We start from the raw sequence: 18,422 nt of genomic DNA, 5'->3' as shown, positions 1-18,422 counted from the left end.
CGACAGACGTGGTACCAATTGGATGGTGCACCTGCACACTCGGTGACTTCTGCGAGAGCACGTTTAACCGAGATGTTTGGAGAGCGATGGATCGGCCGTTATGGCCCCACGAGGTGGCCACCGAGGTCACCAGACCTCACACCACTCGATTTTTTTTATGGGGTTACGTTAAAAATGATGTTTACGCCACGGATGTAACTGATGTGGACGACTTAAAAAATCGTATAATACGATCTTTTGATAAATTAAAAAGTATGGCAGTTAATGGTGACCTGTTATCAAAAGTGAGAAATAATATTTTACGTAGATACATTTCGTGTGTTCGAGTTCATGGTGGACATATTGAGAATTTTAAAATTTAATATCTTTTAATGTATTTTGTATGTGTTAATTATTCTGACAATCAAAAACAAATAATTGAATAATAATAGTGTCAAAGTATTGCGATGTATTGTGTTACAGCGGCGAGAGGCTACCTGCCCGCCCGCCTTTAGTCAGAGGTCAGTGAATCTAAATTACAAATGGCGTACTATGTATTTTATTAATTTGCGATATTAAGTTTGTTCGAAAATTTCATTTTTTCAAAAACGGTTCAAAATATTTTCTGATAGTTTTATGATATTTCTATATACCAATACGACCTGTGTTTTCATTTATTGTCGTATGGTCGTGTACACCTTGTATATATATATATTTCGGTAAATAGAGTAGCGAACAAATAATGATTTTTATCTACACTAATGTTGTAACATTCTACTTATGTTTCCAATACTTGACTTATAATTACTACTGTTATAGCGCAGACAACAAAACACTCAATCTAAGCAATTTTACATGATGGTATAATATCCACATCGATATCGTAAAATCTCATTATAACATCGCGCGCATGCGCGCAGCTGCGCTCTCATTGGTTAGATTTTAATGGCAGCAAAATCACTGTGACAATACACGTACGCGTGAATTTAATTTAATAAATTAAAAGTTAAAAATGGATAGCGACGATGATATTTGTACGCCTCCGGATATTCTAGAATTGGCAACAAAATTAACTCACAATCTTTTGCCAGAAAAATCTAGAAAATTATATGAAAAAGAATATAATAACTTATTCCGACTCCGTCTACGAGCTCTACTGCTTGCCCCGCGACCGCTACAGCTGCTGGATCAATAATTAACATTAACTTTCAAAATTGTACCATCCAAAATTTGAACAATTATTATAAATAAACTATTGTCAGCTTTTACTCTTGTTGTTTGATTAATTGCATTAGTGAAGATAAAGTAGTGTATGCAACTGCATATAACACGGGTATTAAAACACTCGTTACTATTATGAAACTCGCTGCGCTCGTTTCATAAACTCACACTCGTGTTTTAATACCCTTCATTATATGACAGTTACATAAACTACTATTTCAGAGTAAACACGCACAGTTATAAAGAGAAACTTTTATTATATTATCGTCGCAAAATTTTTCGTTCATCTATCGCATGTCGCACCGTGTCGTGTTACAGCTGGCCGCGGAGTAGGGATAAAGCGAAAGGCGCATGACAGAGCAGCCAAAGCCAATATGACGGCGCCGATATGTTCCCACTTATTCACGCAAATGTTCCGCGGTATTTGTGTGTTTTGATCTGTGTATTAATGTTAATGTTTCTCTTCACTAAAGTTTCACTTGCATCGTAGTCATAAAACCACACAATTCTTTTTTTTTTGTAAAATTAAATGATTTTATTTGTAACAGGTAAGTGAAGCGACTGCGCCCAGAGGGGACGCTGAACCGGGTTGGAGATGGGGTACCGCTAGAGGTATGAGCCTATTATTTGATTTTACATTCATACAAGAAAGAGAGGCTATCAAAAATTCTAAAGTTTATATTAGTTAGGGCGGGGCTAAGAAATTAAATTATGCTTTTTAACGTGACAGTCTAATAAATCGCTGAACTACGGCTGCATGCACGAAAAAGATGTCTCATTGTCCCGTTACGCCCCCACTGCTGGCGGAGGCCTCTTTCTATATTAGGAGAAAAAACAATTCCCTCAAATTTTTAAACGTATTATTTAAATAGAATTAAGAATTTGAAGAATATGTAATTTCATAATGTTTTCCAATAATTTTCAGGTCAATCCGGCTGGTTCCCTGAGTCGTACGTGGAGGACATCAACGCAGTGCAAAGCTATGACGCCATTGAGCCTCTAGAGTCGAAGACACAGCTTGAAGGTAAAATATAATAATCAATAACACACTTAAAAGATAGATAAATAAATATCTTTAACACACACATACACACACACAGTCGTCTGTTCCTAAGGTAAGAATCTTAATGCTTGTGTTGTAGGTAACAGTTGACTGACATTGATAAATGTATTTATATATTTTTTTTTTGTTTAAATTTATACAAATATTACATATAAATGAACTTAGCGTGTATACAAAATTTCAGCTCAGTCCGGTAAAGATATATGCTTTAAAATTGAGTTGCAAGATTCCACCGTTACAAACATACAAACATACTGACACAAATACCGAGTTAAATGAGAAACGTCTAAAAAGACAATTTTTTATGAGTTTTCTTTAAAATAAAGCTATTTAAATTTCAAGATATGTGTTTTCACTTGACGTTCTGTTGCAAATAGGAAGACGAAAATAATAATAATAATAATAATATTTTTTTAATAATAATAATATTTACAAAACATATTTCCATACTTAAGCTATTACAATGAAATAAAAATTTAATACTAAAGAAATTATATTATGGTACCGTCACAATTTGATAAGTACTTTTGCTACAAGTATTCATTTATATCTACCCTACAAACTCCAAGTAACAAAAAAGGAACAACTAGTCTCTAGGTGTAGTTTGAAAGTAATTTCTAAGTATGATCTCTACTTCTCCTAGCTAGGTAGCTGAAGCTAAAATAACTGTTCTTGTCGGACAAGTGATACATATCAGGTATCTTGTTGGACACTGTTCCATTTGACGAAAAAAAGCATTAGTCTATCATGTGAAACGCTCGTCCCGTTATCAGACGCCATCTTGTCAACTATGCTTCGGTCAAGATGGTCACCAATTTGCCATCCACAATGACACACCTCTAGATCGACTCAAATGAAAAATGTATCTGTTATATCGCTTCAGCCTGTAATATCCTACTGGGTATGGCCTCTTTCCCCATGCAGGAGAAGGATCAGAGCTTAATCCACCACGCTGCTCCAATGCGGGTTGGCGGATATATTCCCTACTATAAGTAACGATGGCTATCAGGTGTATATGATAACAACCGGGCCCGACGACTTATTGTGCTCTCCGAGGCAAGGTGTGGAGACCCACAAAGACTGCACAAACACCCAGACCATGGCAAACACCTCGATGGCCAATACAAATGTTTGTCATGTGCGGGGATCGAACCCGCAACCGCCAGCGCAACAGGCACAATCCACGGCTGTAACCGTTGCGCCAACGCGGCGTATCTGTTATATCGTACATGTATAAAACCGGAACTCGGTGCGGGAATCGAACGCTCTGCCTCCTTACCAGAAGTTACACTGCACACTGCGCCAACGAGCTAGTCAATTTATAGGCATTTTATTACATAAAACTTCTGATTCTTTTTTTTCTCTCTATACAACTAGGATGGCAAACAAGTGGTACTACTGATGGTAAGCTGCTCGTAATCTATGTCTGCCTGAAAGCCCCCCCCCCCTCCCCCCGTGGTCACCACAGTACCCCCCAGGACTATTCTAATCACAAGAACTCAACACTACTCAAGAACAGTGCTATTTAGCTGGTCTTCTGTAAGATTGAGGTACTTCCTCAGAGATGCTGCTCCAGATTTTCAGCTAGACATTGCCTGCTGTGTCCTAATTCAATTGAATTCTGTCGATAATTATCCTGATGATAAATGAATCACGCTCAACATAATGTTTAAACGATCACCCAGCATAAAAGTGTGTGTGTCAACTCCCATTTGCGACTGGAGTTAACTCCTTATGAACGATAACTCTCAGCCGTGTTACGAATTGCGCCATCTCTTGACAAAATGAATAAACCAAGGCATCGGTGTGAAGTAGCAGCGGAAGGCGCGCCCAAGCAGCGACGTAGTTCACGACGTTCACGACGTTCACTTTTTAATATAAATTCGTTGATCTTTCCTTAATCGTTACAATTTAAATATTTAGTTTTTGTTAACAAAATTACTGTACAAATTTGGAAATATATACGTTAAAATATTTGTCTTACATCTTATTAATTAAATCAAGAACAGCCGTCACGGTTTCGCTATTATGCATCAGCGTCATTGATGTTACGTTGTTTTACACAATTTCACTCCCCATATATTTTTTTTATTCACACGGGCCTTATATTGTTTCTTAAAGAGTAAACTCCAAAAACCTAATCACTTTTCTTTCCCTGTTATTATAACTTTATCGTTATGTTATTTTTCTTGGACCTTGCATATCGTAACCTCAATTTTGATAATATATCTGTATTCAGGTATCGCTGAGGTTCCAGAAGCAGAAATAACCAATGATTTGGGAGGAGCGATGCCCACCGTTGGTAAGCATTTAACATTTCACACTTGTAAAAATATTACTTTTAGTTTTTTGTACCCAAAAGGGAGCTTAACATTCACTATTAATCGTAAAAGTAGACGAATTGTACACTTAATAGTATATACAATAAGAAAAGTATAATGTCAAGGTCTTAAATGCCAAAGCAAGTAACAATTAAATAAAAGCTAATTAATTACATTTTAGCCAATTGAAAGCGATGTCCATATATATATAAATAATGTATAATTTTCCGATTCCAATTTTAAGTAGTCAACTAATGTCTTATAAAACAACATTTAAAATTTATTTACCAAATCCTATGCATAAAATTAAATATTTCTTTTATATGTGACTATTATGAAGTGTCAAAAATCTCTTTATAAAACAATACATATTACTACTGCTATAAAAAAAGGTACAATACAAATATACAAACTCAAAGGAATATATTCCTTTATATATACATTTCATAGACGATTTTTTATATAGATCTATAAATAAGAGATTTACTCCCAAAGGGATCCAGTTCTTACGTTTCTGTTGTTCTTAATTTTTCAGTCTCCAAATACTTCTGACTGTTGATAAAAACTATTTGTAAAGTTCGTAACATCATCGCCCACAAAGAAAAATTTTGACATTCGATATTACCCCCAAACGAAGCGATTCCTTATGACTAACTACTTAAGTGGACTCTAACATCTGTTTCCACTCACAGAGGGAGGAGATTTCTACATAGCCGCGTATCCATACGCGTCTACGGAGCCAGGTGACCTAATCTTTGAAGCTGGAGAGAGAATAGAGGTGATAAGAAGAGATGGAGACTGGTGGACTGGCAGGATTGGGACACGGTGAGAGTGAGGGGTTTTATGACAGTAACTCGACCGATGGAAAAGTCACGGCTTATTAAAGTCGTTATGTATGTCGATTACAAATATATACAAAGCTATTTTACGCTTCACCCTGTAATATCCCACTGCTGGGCATAGGCCTCTTTCCCCGTGTAGGAGAAGGATCAGAGCTTAATCCACCACGCTGCTCCAATGCGGGTTGGCGGATATATTCCCTACTATGAGTAACGATCGCTATCAGGTGTACATGATAACAACCGGGACTGACGGCTTAACGTGCTCTCCGAGGCACGGTGGGTAGACCCACAAGGACTGCACAAACACCCAGACCACGGCAAACACCTGTATGGCCAATACAAATGTTTGTCATGCGCGGGGATCGAACCCGCAACCGCCAGCGCAACAGGTATCCATGGCGGTGACCGTTGCGCCAACGCGTCTAAGCTATCTATAATATAAAAATGAGTCGCTGAATGTGTTGCTAAGCGCAAAACTCGAGAACGGTTGGACCGATTCCTTGAAGTACGAGGATGGTTTTTACGGAGAGAAAAATTCTAAAAAAAAAAAAAAAATTAAATTTCCTGAAAAAGTCTAAAAACAACACTTTTCTATACTCCCATACAAAAGATTTGTGATAATACTTAAAAGTCAATTTGAACTTTAATACCATACGATAAAGTTTGTGTTAGGCGATACGAAGTTCGCCGGGTCAGCTAGTTACATATGTAAATTAAAATGCATATATCTTGGTGTCGGTCGTATGAAGAGTAAATTAGTTTGGGAAATAAACTCGTTTCCAGCACGGGCATCTTCCCTTCGAACTACGTGACGAAGGACACGACCAGCAGCGCGGAGCCCATGTCCAGTATCCCGGAGGCTCGGGAGCCGCCACTGGAGCCCGAGCCAGCCCCCGCGGCCCCGGCCGCAGCCCCCGCCGCAGCCGCCGCCCCCTCCCCCACCCCCGTCTCGCCCGCTCTCGTCGAGGTCAGTGCAACAGTGACACTATCATTATTTGTTATTGGAACGAAGTTCCTTACGGCAGGCTTGACATTTGGCTGGGCGAGCGAACTGAAAAAAATGTGATACTAAAATCGTAAGAAAAATATATAACCACCACCGATACGGAATGTAGATTATGTAGAGAAGAATCGGCAAGACACTCCGCAGTTACGCTTTTACAAGTACCAGTTTGAGTATAATAAGAATCATCAAAATCGGTACACCAAGTAAAAACTTATAAGGTAACGCATAAAAAATACACAAAAAACGATAACTAAGTAGCAACTGAATGTTGACTTATATGAAAATAGATGTCAATTTATTTGTCACTCATTATCAACTCACCAATATTTAGTGATAACTCATTTTAAATTCATGACTCCCTCAACCTTAAAAAGAGTTATTAAAAAAAATCATAATAAACTACATATATGTGATTTATATTTGAAACCGACAATTTTTTGAAAAACTGAAATCACAAGAATATATTCCAGGAGCAGAAGTCATCAACGCCTATATCCTCAGAAGTGGCTTCCATCACTGAAGTAGCTCGACCTGCCTCCGTAGCTAGACGAGACTCTGGAAGGGACTCGGCCACTTCTAGAAGGAAGCACGAAGTTGCCCAGGCTCTCGCTAACTACACAGCTACCAGGTGAGTAAGATTGATTAGAAGAGTGAGTCTGATAAAAGTAAAAAGAGTATAAGGGCTTATTTTAGACTTAGCCCCTGGCGCAGTTTGCAGTGCCCTCATTTTCTTCCCTATTTATTGTGGGTTCGATTTTCGCCCCTAGTCTGTGTACAATATGCCTAAAACACTGGCATTAAATCGTCTACCCAACGAGCTACCTCTACCCCTCTGGTTTCATCTGTGTTGATTTGAGAAAAAAAGACTTACTTAAATAATATATAGCCTATAATAGCGCTCCTTGATAAATGAAATAATAATAAGATTGAAGCTAAGCTAGGCTAACTAGGTCATAGTTCTGGGGCGAGGTGGCGAATGTTAGCGCGACCCATCTCGCCCCACCCAGACGGACAACTGCCCACACGTGGAGGTTTTTTAGTCAGTAGGAGTCTGGCATATCCATGAAGGATTTTCCCCACGTAAAAAAAAGGCTACCGTCGTGGCTAATGGCCATTGGAAACGCCACTGCTCGAAAAATAATATTAGTATAGTTTTTATTTTATTTTTTTTCAGTTCCGAACAACTGTCATTGATAAAAGGACAGCTTCTGATTGTACGTAAGAAAGCAGACAGTGGCTGGTGGGAGGGAGAGTTACAGGCTAAGGGCAGGAACAGACAGAGCGGTTGGTTCCCGGCTAGCTATGTGAAGGTCAGTGTGGAAATAGCCTAATATATATTCAGATTAAACTGGCATCCTACCGTTTAGGGCCATATCTTACACGGAGGCATAGCATAGCTGAAATTATACGGTGAAAGTAATGAAGCAGGAGTAAGTACTGCTCCTGACTAACTGCTACGTAACTTAAAATCGACAAATTTAAAAGAAATTGTTGAGAAGACATGAAAAAAATTGCCTAAAATAACTGAATTAACTGTTAAACTTAAGTTACGTGGTCATTGACACGACATTAGCGTACACACGACGCACAGAGGGTGATTTGACCCAAAAAGCTGGTCAAAATTCAAAAATTCAAAATTTATAAATATTAGAAAATTTTGCTACATAGTCATAGATAAGGACATAATGAATGATGTACCGTAAACTTTCATTCACTCTTGCTTCGTTAAACATATCAATCAATCGTCATTTTACCGTCTCGTTTAGATCGTCTTTGTTCTATACGGTTTGCTGCGAAAAACAATTGAAATTTATATTTTATTTGAAACAAGATTAAGTGAAACTGAACTTTTTTATACAATGGACCTTTATGCACCAGGTATGTGTAATTAATGTTTATTAGTAACTTGGTATTATATTGCTTAGTATCTTTAGAAACAAGTTTTTTTCTAACTACCTTCAACATATTATTTATTTTATTCAAAGATTAAATACTTAAGTTTTTTAAATATGTTTCCCGAATGGTCCCAGCTCGTATTTTTTTTCTACAATTAACCTAATGAGTTGTGAAGAGAATTAGATAAAATATAGGTGCCACTAAGTGCCACTTTTAGAATGATATTTTTTTAATTAAATTGACTCTAAACATTTTTGAATATCATATCAAAAATTGACCGCTCCAGCGGGGTTCGAACCCGCGTCTCCGACTAACCGTGTCGGCGCTCTAGCCAATTAAGCTATGGAACGATGTACCCGCTAGAACGAAATTTTCGATATGATAATTTTTATTTTCGGTTTAAGCGAACCGTGGCGCCGTCTATAGTGAGCTCTTTACAGAAACCCGTAACTATTCAAAGTTTCATATTACAATGAAAATCTTTGACAGGAGACGACACCGTGCTATTTTTAATATCTAAGATTTTTATTTTTGTGTTACCCACATTAGGAATTCTAAACATTTTTCGTCGACGTTTGCTACGCTCCGATAAGTCTTCAAAGTCTTAGAGGGACGACCAACACTTGATATTTTTTTTTTCTCGTCATTGATATTGTCCCTCGCAGCCAATCTCGATTCATTTTAAAAATTTATCCTCTGTTCTTTTTGCAGCTATCCACCGTGACTTCATTTCCGACTTTAGCTTTGAAAATTTAATGATAAATTTTTTCTTTTCCTTACTATTTAAACTGTATTTATTTATTATTATTTCTTGTACCTTATCTATTTTTTCGCTAAAACTCTTCTCATTTATGTTCTTAGTCATCATATATATACCGTGTCTTGATAAAACAGCTAACCCAGAAGAACCTACAACCATAAAATACGGTAAATAAATATCTGAACGCAAATAAAACTTTGCTTTGTAAAAGAGTCAATTTAATTAAAAAAATATCATTCTAAAAGTGGCACTTAGTGGCACCTATATTTTATCTAATTCTCTTCACAACTCATTAGGTTAATTGTAGAAAAAAAATACGAGCTGGGACCATTCGGGAAACATATTTAAAAAACTTAAGTATTTAATCTTTGAATAAAATAAATAATATGTTGAAGGTAGTTAGAAAAAAACTTGTTTCTAAAGATACTAAGCAATATAATACCAAGTTACTAATAAACATTAATTACACATACCTGGTGCATAAAGGTCCATTGTATAAAAAAGTTCAGTTTCACTTAATCTTGTTTCAAATAAAATATAAATTTCAATTGTTTTTCGCAGCAAACCGTATAGAACAAAGACGATCTAAACGAGACGGTAAAATGACGATTGATTGATATGTTTAACGAAGCAAGAGTGAATGAAAGTTTACGGTACATCATTCATTATGTCCTTACTATGACTATGTAGCAAAATTTTCTAATATTTATAAATTTTGAATTTTTGAATTTTGACCAGGTTTTTGGGTCAAATCACCCTCTGTGCGACGGTAATTTTATAAAAAATAATTCTTTCGTAATTAATTACATTATTTTTAATAAAGCTTTTAAATGTATGGACGTCAGTTTAATACGAGTATCACATTGTATAAATTTTGTATTAATAATATGTAATTAAAAGATTACTTACTTTGAATTGATTATTATTTAATTCGTAATGATTTGTTTGTACGTGGTATTTCGAAAGCTTCCAACTAGATTTCGTATAAATAACCATGTGGCGTGGCGATCTTCGTGTTGCCTCAGAATTTAATAATGTGACATAGTTAAATCTATAATATAAAAATGAGTCGCTGAATGTGTTGCTAAGCGCAAAACTCGAGAACGGTTGGACCGATTTCGCTAATTCTTTTTTTAAAATATTCCTTGAAGTACGAGGATGGTTCTTACGGAGAGAAAAATTCTAAAAAAAAAAATAATAAAATTAAAGAATCGACTGTTAGGCGATACGAAGTTCGCCGGGTCAGCTAGTAAGTATTAATTGTGTTTGCTCGCAAACGAAAAAACAAACCGACTTCAATTACATCGACTGGTAATACAACGTAAGTTGACGAAAAAACGAGTGTGTCCACACGACTGAAGTAAAAGCTACGAAACGTAACTCCCTCTTTCTCTTTCGCTCTATCTTCTTTAACTTATCTCTCAACTTCCATTTACCTCGCCCGACCACCACCAGCAGACTCACCAGCTTTCTCACCAGCTTTTTCCCCAACGCCCCAAGTTGTATCTCTTTTTTTAAAATATATTTTAATTTCGTAGGTATTGCAATCGTCCGGTAGAACATCGGGCAGAACTACTCCGGTCATGTCCAAGATGGACACCGTGCCAACGGAAACTGTCATCGATAAGGTAAATTATGCTTAGATCAAATCGTATCTATTAATTTTTTTATAACATTTTAGGAAAGAGATATAATTGTGGATGGATCTGGATCGATTTTTACCAATCATAGCTAATCAATGGAAACTCGCTTTCGCGTAAAAATAAACTGTATGTGTGTGTCAGCTCCGACGCACGACTGCAGTTTATTCTTTCAGATCGACTACGACTGTCTAAATAGGCACGAAAAAGGCTTACTAGTCTAAGGAAAAGATTAATACCATATCAAATGGTAAATAGGCGAATCAAATAACGCCATCTATCGGAACCCAATAGGGTTATTATAAAACGTCGTAGTCTATCGGAACCCTTTTGATTTTCGATAGATGGCGTTACGAGAAACGTAACGAGGTCATTTGTTCAGTAGATTTTACTCTTTTCATGCCCGGGGCCTTATATGAAAATCGATTCTTAAGGAGTGTACGCCGCGTTGGCGCAACGGTTACAGCCGCCTGTTGCGCTGGCGGTTGCGGGTTCAATTACCGCACATGACAAACATTTGTATTGGCCTTACAGTTGTTTGCCGTGGTCTGGGTGTTTGTGCAGTCCTTGTGGGTCTCCCCACCGTGCCTCAGAGAGCACGTTAAGCCGTCGGTCCCGGTTGTTATCATGTACACCTGATAGCGCTCGTTACTCATAGTAGGGAATATATCCGCCAACCCGCATTGGAGCAGCGTGGTGGATTAAGCTCTGATCCTTTTCCTACATGGGGAAAGAGGCCTGTGCCCAGTAATGGGATATTACAGGCTGAAGCTATAATAGGAGTATAAACATTATGCATACTATATTAAGATAGGAAATGTCCTGTTTAAGCTCTGAATATTTTTCATTCTTGTTGTTCCCAGGTCATCGCGCTGTATTCTTATACAGCTCAAAACGCAGATGAGCTTAGCTTCGAGAAGGATGACATCATAGCCGTCACTGATCGGTCGCAGGACCCCGCTTGGTGGCAAGGTGGTTGTCAATCTAATATCTTAATATACATATATTTACAGGGCATTCGACTCTTAACTGCGTTTCTTGAAATAGGAGGTTCCGTGGGTGGGTAAGATCAAGTTCCACGTGAAAAAAAAACTCCTAGACCTTCATTAAATTTGACTTTGTTTTAATAGACGAGCTCCTAGACTAGCTTGATAGACTATTTCCGCATGATACCTTTCGTGAGCGAGTAAGCACGACTATAATTTACAATGAAAAACATTTTATGAGACAAAGAATTCGTTTCCGTGTCCGGTTCTTTGGTTATGCGCGGCAGTTAATATTCATATTTCACTGTATAGACTTTTTTATGGCTAAGAAAAATAGCATTGATGCTTATGTAAAAGTGCGTTGGCAGAGTAGCTATTATATTAAGATAAGTTAAAATTTATAAAAGGGCTAGGAATCTTTTTTTAAGTGGAACTTGATCTATAATATTTGGGATGCGATGGAATAGGGTGTTGAGTTCCCCATCCGCCATCGCATAGGGAGGATCCTCCGAACAGACGAGAGTTGAGTCAGGTGTCTGCTCTAACGGTTGTTGTCGGGCTGTATATATACTCAATCACTCTGATAACTTTGATAGCGCGATGTAGGATACGTCAGTTTTCTCTAGTTTTATATGTCGCGAGATAGATGTCGCTACAAATACATACAGAACTCCCCATTTGAAGGAACGCAGTTAGGAGTCGAACAACTTATATATTACTAGCTGACCCCCTTAACCCCCTTGTAACTTAGTGGGAAGAAAAATAGATGTTGTTCGATTCTCAGATCTACCCGATATGCACACAAAATTTCATGAGAATCGGTCAAGCCGTTTCGGAGGAGTTTAACTACAAACACCGCGACACGAGAATTTTATATATTAGACTAGCTTACTCGGCAAATATTGACGTACCATACGTTTAAGGACACAAGCATATAAGAACGACATCATCACGCAAGGTTTATAAAAAATAGCACAGCCTATTCTCCTCTTTTAAACCTACCTTATATGAATCAGTTTAGGAGTATTTTTAGAACAAAGTCTAAAAAAGAAGATCACAGATAAAAACCACTGCTCTCAAGCAGTGCTGTGTTCCTGTGGTGAGTAACATGACCAGAGCTCCTAAGAGTCAGGGGTAGGGTCGACAACACAATGTTCCTGGTGTTGAAAGGATCTATAAGCTACGGTAACCTTATACACGTATATTAATACTATTTTGATTATTTATGTATGGATATTTGTACTTATATGTGTATTTGTATGAATCAATGAATCTATCATACACTATTTTTATTCATCCTATCCGTCACTACTATATCATGTCCTGTGCCCAAAGGTTATCTGGAAGAAATCGCTCTTCAGCGATAAGATCGCCTTTGTACATCTTTTTTTTTTTGTAATTACTACTGTTTGTTTATATTTTGGTGTACAATAAAGAATATATTATTATTATTAACTTACCATATCGACGACCGTACGCTTGTTTGCCACCTTTGAAGTATGAAAGAAATTTAAAATTATTACAATGTTTCTCATTCTAGGTGAACTCCGCGGTATGACAGGACTGTTCCCCAGCAACTATGTCACCAAATTAGTCAACTAAAGGAAACCAAATTAAAAAATTGTATCTGTAACCCTGCATTCATGGGTGTACCCGCGGTGGGGCAAGGTGGCCCATTTGGCCCACCCTGACTCAAAGCCTAATTGATATAGATTTTAATAAGGAAATTTGAAATAGATTTAGCTGAAACATCCGCAAGCTATTATTGTAGTAGTGTAGACACTAAAAGTAAATGAAAGGTTACAGTAAATAAATAATAATAATATTGTACTATGTATTGCGAATTACATTTATTTTTTGCCCCACCTTATTAAAATGCTGGGTACGGCCATGCCTGCATTACATATATTAATTTATAGTTAAAAAAATCGTGTTGAATACATATGATTATCATGTTTCACCATTTAAATATAATTTTTGCAAAAATACACTGTTTGTGTATACGCTTTGGTAAAAAATTTATCTTAGATGTTTTTTTAAATGTAGTTGTTTGTAGAGAAATCAAAATGTAGGCAGTCATATAGACTTGTATAAATTTTTTATCATTTTAAATTATTCTTCATTAAAAATATTTTTAGTTATTTTTCATATGATGAGTTTTTTTAAATATATTTATAATATTCCAATGTTAATTCTGACAGAATCTTCTTGTAATGAATATTGTTTTTATTACTTCAACATTATGAAATAAGGACATTTCTAAAGGTTCTTTTTTTGTAGAAATTCTATTAACATGTGAAAGGAATATTTATTAATTTTATTATTTCGTATCTACAAGTAAATATTTGTTATAGCGTATTTAAGATTGGCTTCGTTTTCTTGTTATGATCATGTATTCTGTAGTTATTGAGAAATAAATGTTGATTAATCGAAAATTGTTGTTGTTTTTTTGTTGTTAATTTTCACATAAGGCCCCAGTGTGAAAAAAATATGAGTAGTAAAATCTACTGCACGAATGACCTCGATTCGTTTTTGTTCACGCCATCTAGATTCGTTACGTTTTCCATAACGCCGTATATCGGAACCGTACTGGTAGATGGCGTTATTTGATTCGTTAGCCTTTTTTGTGCCTATTTAGACTATGTAAACTCCAGTCGTGCGTCGGAGCTGAAACACACACTTTAATTAACCAACTTCAATATAAGGAAGTTATCAATTTGAAGGTATTTTTATGTGTTAGCTTTTTACTGAGTATACTTATTTCGCTGATTTATTTTAAATTTTTGCTTGTTTTTTTTTCGAATTGTAGAGTACTGTTGGCCCTATCGTCACCGGTGAGAGGGGCCGGGTACTATATATATAATTAAGTATAATAATTATAACTTAACAAAATTACAAAAAAGTTTTTATACGCGAGTTGATTTGAAATTGAACAAAAAATTTACCAACAAATAATTTATTAAGAACAAAAAAATTATTTAGAATAAATAATTTATTTTTATATTGTTTCAAAATTAAAGCCGTCAGATGGCAGCATTCCTGTATTGTGTCTCAATATATATATCTACTTATATAATTTTAATGATTAAATAATTTACAAAAAAAAAGCAGTAACAAATTTTTAGTTGTTGTCGCCGCTAGAACAAGCAATTATCTATAAAATCATATACATATAATTTATGTTGAATAATTGTGTGGCTTTTTCTAAAAAGAGAGGCAAACATCTTAAACCTTAGCGTATTCATATATAGGATGATTTTTACATACTTGTCAGTAATTCTAACGTTTTACAGAAATCTTACTTTGGCATAACTGAAAACCGTAATCCAAATCAAGAAGCCATACTAATAAACTAATCTACACCGATAGATGGCGCTGTATAATTTTGAAGTATTTTGAGACAATCATAGGGTTTTTTTAGATTGTTTTGTACTAGCTGTGCCCGCGACTTCGTCCACACGGAATTTAACAAAAAAATATGGTTCAGTTCGCAGAGTTATAAAATAAATAAATTTCTAAAATGAAAATAGCCTAAGTTACTGCTTATTACATTAGCTATCTGCCAGTGAAATTCCCGTCTAAATCGCTCTAGCCGTTGCAGAGATTAGCCGAAACAAAAGGACAGTCAGACAGACAAAAATTGTAAAAAACTTTATATTGGTATATATACCATGTATACAATGCATGTGCATTTAGTAATAATTGTGTTTCCTGGCAAACGAAAAAAACCGACTTCAATTACATCGACAAGTAATACAACGTAGGTAGACGAAAAAATAGTCAAGTAAATACGCGTTATTAAAGATTACTCAAAAAATTGTAATCAGATCTCCATGAAATTTAAATGTAAAAATTAAAACATGATAAACATCAGCTTTTGATTAAATTAAAAATCATCAAAATCGGTACATCCAGTAAAAAGTTATGCGGTATAGTACAACGTAGGTCGACGAAAGAATAGTTAAGTAAAAACGCATTATTAGATATAACTCGAAAATTAGTTGTTAGATCTCAAATAAATTTAAATAGGGCCAAATGACACACAACACATTTCGATTAAATTTTTTTTTTGTTGTTGAAATCGGTCCACTCAGTCAAAAGTTCTGAAGTAACATCAGTTCAGTTCAGCCTATTGCAGTTCACTGCTGGAAATAGACCTCCCCAAGTTCGCGCCAGATATCCTCATCCAGCCTACACCAGCAATCTTACGCAGATCGTCGGTCCCACGGGCCGGAAGATGTCCCACGCTGCGTTTGCCAAGACGCGGTCTCCACTCCAAGACCCGTCTGCTCCAACGGCCATCGGACCTGCAAACAGTTGACCAGCCCACTGCCACTTCAACTTGCTAATTCTGTGGGCTATGTCGGTTATTTTCGTTCTTTCGCGGATAGTCTTATTTCTAATCCTATCTTTAAGAGAAATCACAAGCATAGCCCGTTCCATTGCACGTTGAGCGACTTTAAACTTATGTACCAGTCCCTTCGTCAGTGTCCGCGTCTCGGCTCCGTATGTTAAAACAGGCAGGACGCAATGCTCGAAGACTTTTATCTTCAAGCATTCTTTCTAAGAACTCTCGTGTTATCAAGTCTTTGAAATTGCTTTGAAAGACAGCAAGGTAAAACGCGCGAAATATGTATTTCGCGCGTTTTACCTCGCTGTCGCTGTCTTTAATTCATAATCCTTCTTGGCAGTTGCGTAAAAATTTGTATTTATAGTATTAAATCAAATTAAATATCGGAAGTAAAATAAGATTAATTTTTTATTTGTCAAATATGAGACTCGGTTATTTGGTAAATAGTTACTGCTGTTTACTACCAAACTACTATGTTATAATAAAAAACAATTATAGTAAAAAAAACGCAGGTTTATTTAAATCTGTAATTTATAATGGAATTCATTTTCAGAAACACTTCTTCACTCTATTGTTCTCACCATTTTACAAAACACGTAACTTATACATTAAATCTTCGATTTCTGGACAAAAAAGTTGAACTGTTAAATTATTTATCTGTTTTTCGACATCGCTTGCCTATATACTGTTATCAAATGTCCTTAAAAATGTCCAAATTAATTCACAGCGTTCAGATAATTACATTAACGGCTTTCCGCACGGCGTATCCCGTAAAAGGTCGAATACATTTAACCTAAAAAGAAACAGACAAAAAAGAAAGTTTTAATTTTTTATTTATTTATTATCTGCTCAAAATTAGGAGCAGTCCGTTTGTAGAAGTCCCTCAACCTTACATAAGATCACAGACAAAAGCTCTCTTTTTGAGCGACTTGAAAAAAAAGGGGAAGATTCGCAATTCGACCATTAGGTACTAGGCAAGTATGCCGATTTTGATGCGCTTCAGCCTGTAATATCCCACTGCTAGGCTTCTTTCCACATGTTGGAGAAAGATCAAAGCTTAATCCACCACGCTGCTCCAATGCGATTTGGCGGATATATTCCGTACTATGAGTAAGGATACCTATCAGGTGTGATGATAACAACCGGGACCGACAGCTTATCGTGCTCTCCGAGGCACGGTGGGGAGACCCACAAGAACTGCACAAACACCCAGACCACGGCAAACACCTGTATGGCCAATACAAATGTTTGTCATGTGCAGGGATCGAACCCGCAACCGCCAGCGCAATAGCCGCAAACCAGTGCAGTGATCGTTGCGCTAATGCGTCTTCGTTGCTCCAGAATCTTATGTTTTATTAACTTACTTGTGTATGAAGAAGTTGTAGTCGTTGACGCTAAAAGCTGAGAACACAAACACTGGCATCTTATTCACTAGTACCCAGACGTCATCGCCGATTACTTTCAAATTACTTTTAAAAACAAGAAATTATAAAAATAGATTATTTGTTACTTTCTAGTTCAAAATTACCGTAACATTAACAATGAATATACAAAAATGATTAGGAATTTAGTAATATAATAAATAATGGTAATTATTGTAATTAGATTACACCTAATCTGTAGTGCTATGAATCAAAAAATAACTTTCTCGGAATAATAAGTTTTTAAGATTTGCAAAGTAAAAGAAATTGTAATATGAAAAGACATCAGCTATTTTGGTCCAAAAGTGAAACTCTATGGAACAAAATCTCATAAAACATGGACAAATGCAGACGAAATTCTCATACCGAGTTATGAGAGTCTACGAGATTTGTTTTAATCTCATAACTTGCTATAAGAATTTGGCCAGCATTTGTCCATATTTATAGGGAAGTGCCGGCCAAAAAGAATTTTTGCTGTATTTTGCTAAAACTTGTCCACCTAAAAATTCTTTATGACATCGAAGCTGTAGAACGATTGCCTTTTACGAGTATTTAAGTTTAAAAATCTGTATATTTTCGATTATGTGAAATTTTTGTAAGCTATTTTTTGGAATTTTTTAAGTATCAAGAAAGAAATAAATTGTTCAACTTACCCTATCCTAATCACACATTTTAAAAATACCACACAAACATAACCTATTGCTAATACTTGTTAAAATGACTGCGTTTTCTTTCCGGAATTAAAATGCAGTGCTCCCCGCCCTCACTCCACCGCAGATGTCCTGCCTCATTCATCAGCTTATCATTTTTCTAAACCATTCTAAGTACATTTAATTTTTTGGGGTTTATGCTTTTTTTGTAAAAAAACACAGAAGTATTATCTAAAAATATATTGTTCAATATGCATATATGTGGACATTTTCTCATAAATTGCTG

The 18,422-nt window shown here is 36.0% G+C and overlaps 1 protein-coding gene across 1 annotated transcript in view; it reads left to right on the top strand.

Annotated features, from left to right (window-relative positions):
- LOC123665915 (intersectin-1) overlaps positions 1-14,149 on the top strand; it is a 34,933-nt gene extending 20,784 nt beyond the window's left edge. The window contains exons 18-27 of the mRNA XM_045600141.1: positions 1,749-1,812; positions 2,126-2,224; positions 4,503-4,565; positions 5,277-5,409; positions 6,210-6,423; positions 6,891-7,060; positions 7,607-7,742; positions 10,627-10,716; positions 11,592-11,700; positions 13,255-14,149. Of these exons, the coding sequence (XP_045456097.1) occupies positions 1,749-1,812; positions 2,126-2,224; positions 4,503-4,565; positions 5,277-5,409; positions 6,210-6,423; positions 6,891-7,060; positions 7,607-7,742; positions 10,627-10,716; positions 11,592-11,700; positions 13,255-13,316 (1,140 nt within the window). The 3' untranslated portion in view covers positions 13,317-14,149. The remainder of the gene's footprint in view (positions 1-1,748; positions 1,813-2,125; positions 2,225-4,502; positions 4,566-5,276; positions 5,410-6,209; positions 6,424-6,890; positions 7,061-7,606; positions 7,743-10,626; positions 10,717-11,591; positions 11,701-13,254) is intronic.
- The last annotated feature ends 4,273 nt before the right edge of the window (positions 14,150-18,422 follow it).

Source organism: Melitaea cinxia, chromosome 25 (genome assembly GCF_905220565.1).
Source record: "Melitaea cinxia chromosome 25, ilMelCinx1.1, whole genome shotgun sequence".
NCBI lineage: Eukaryota > Metazoa > Arthropoda > Insecta > Lepidoptera > Nymphalidae > Melitaea > Melitaea cinxia.
Note: the sequence above shows the minus strand (reverse complement) of the source record. Positions and strands in the feature narration are given on the sequence as shown.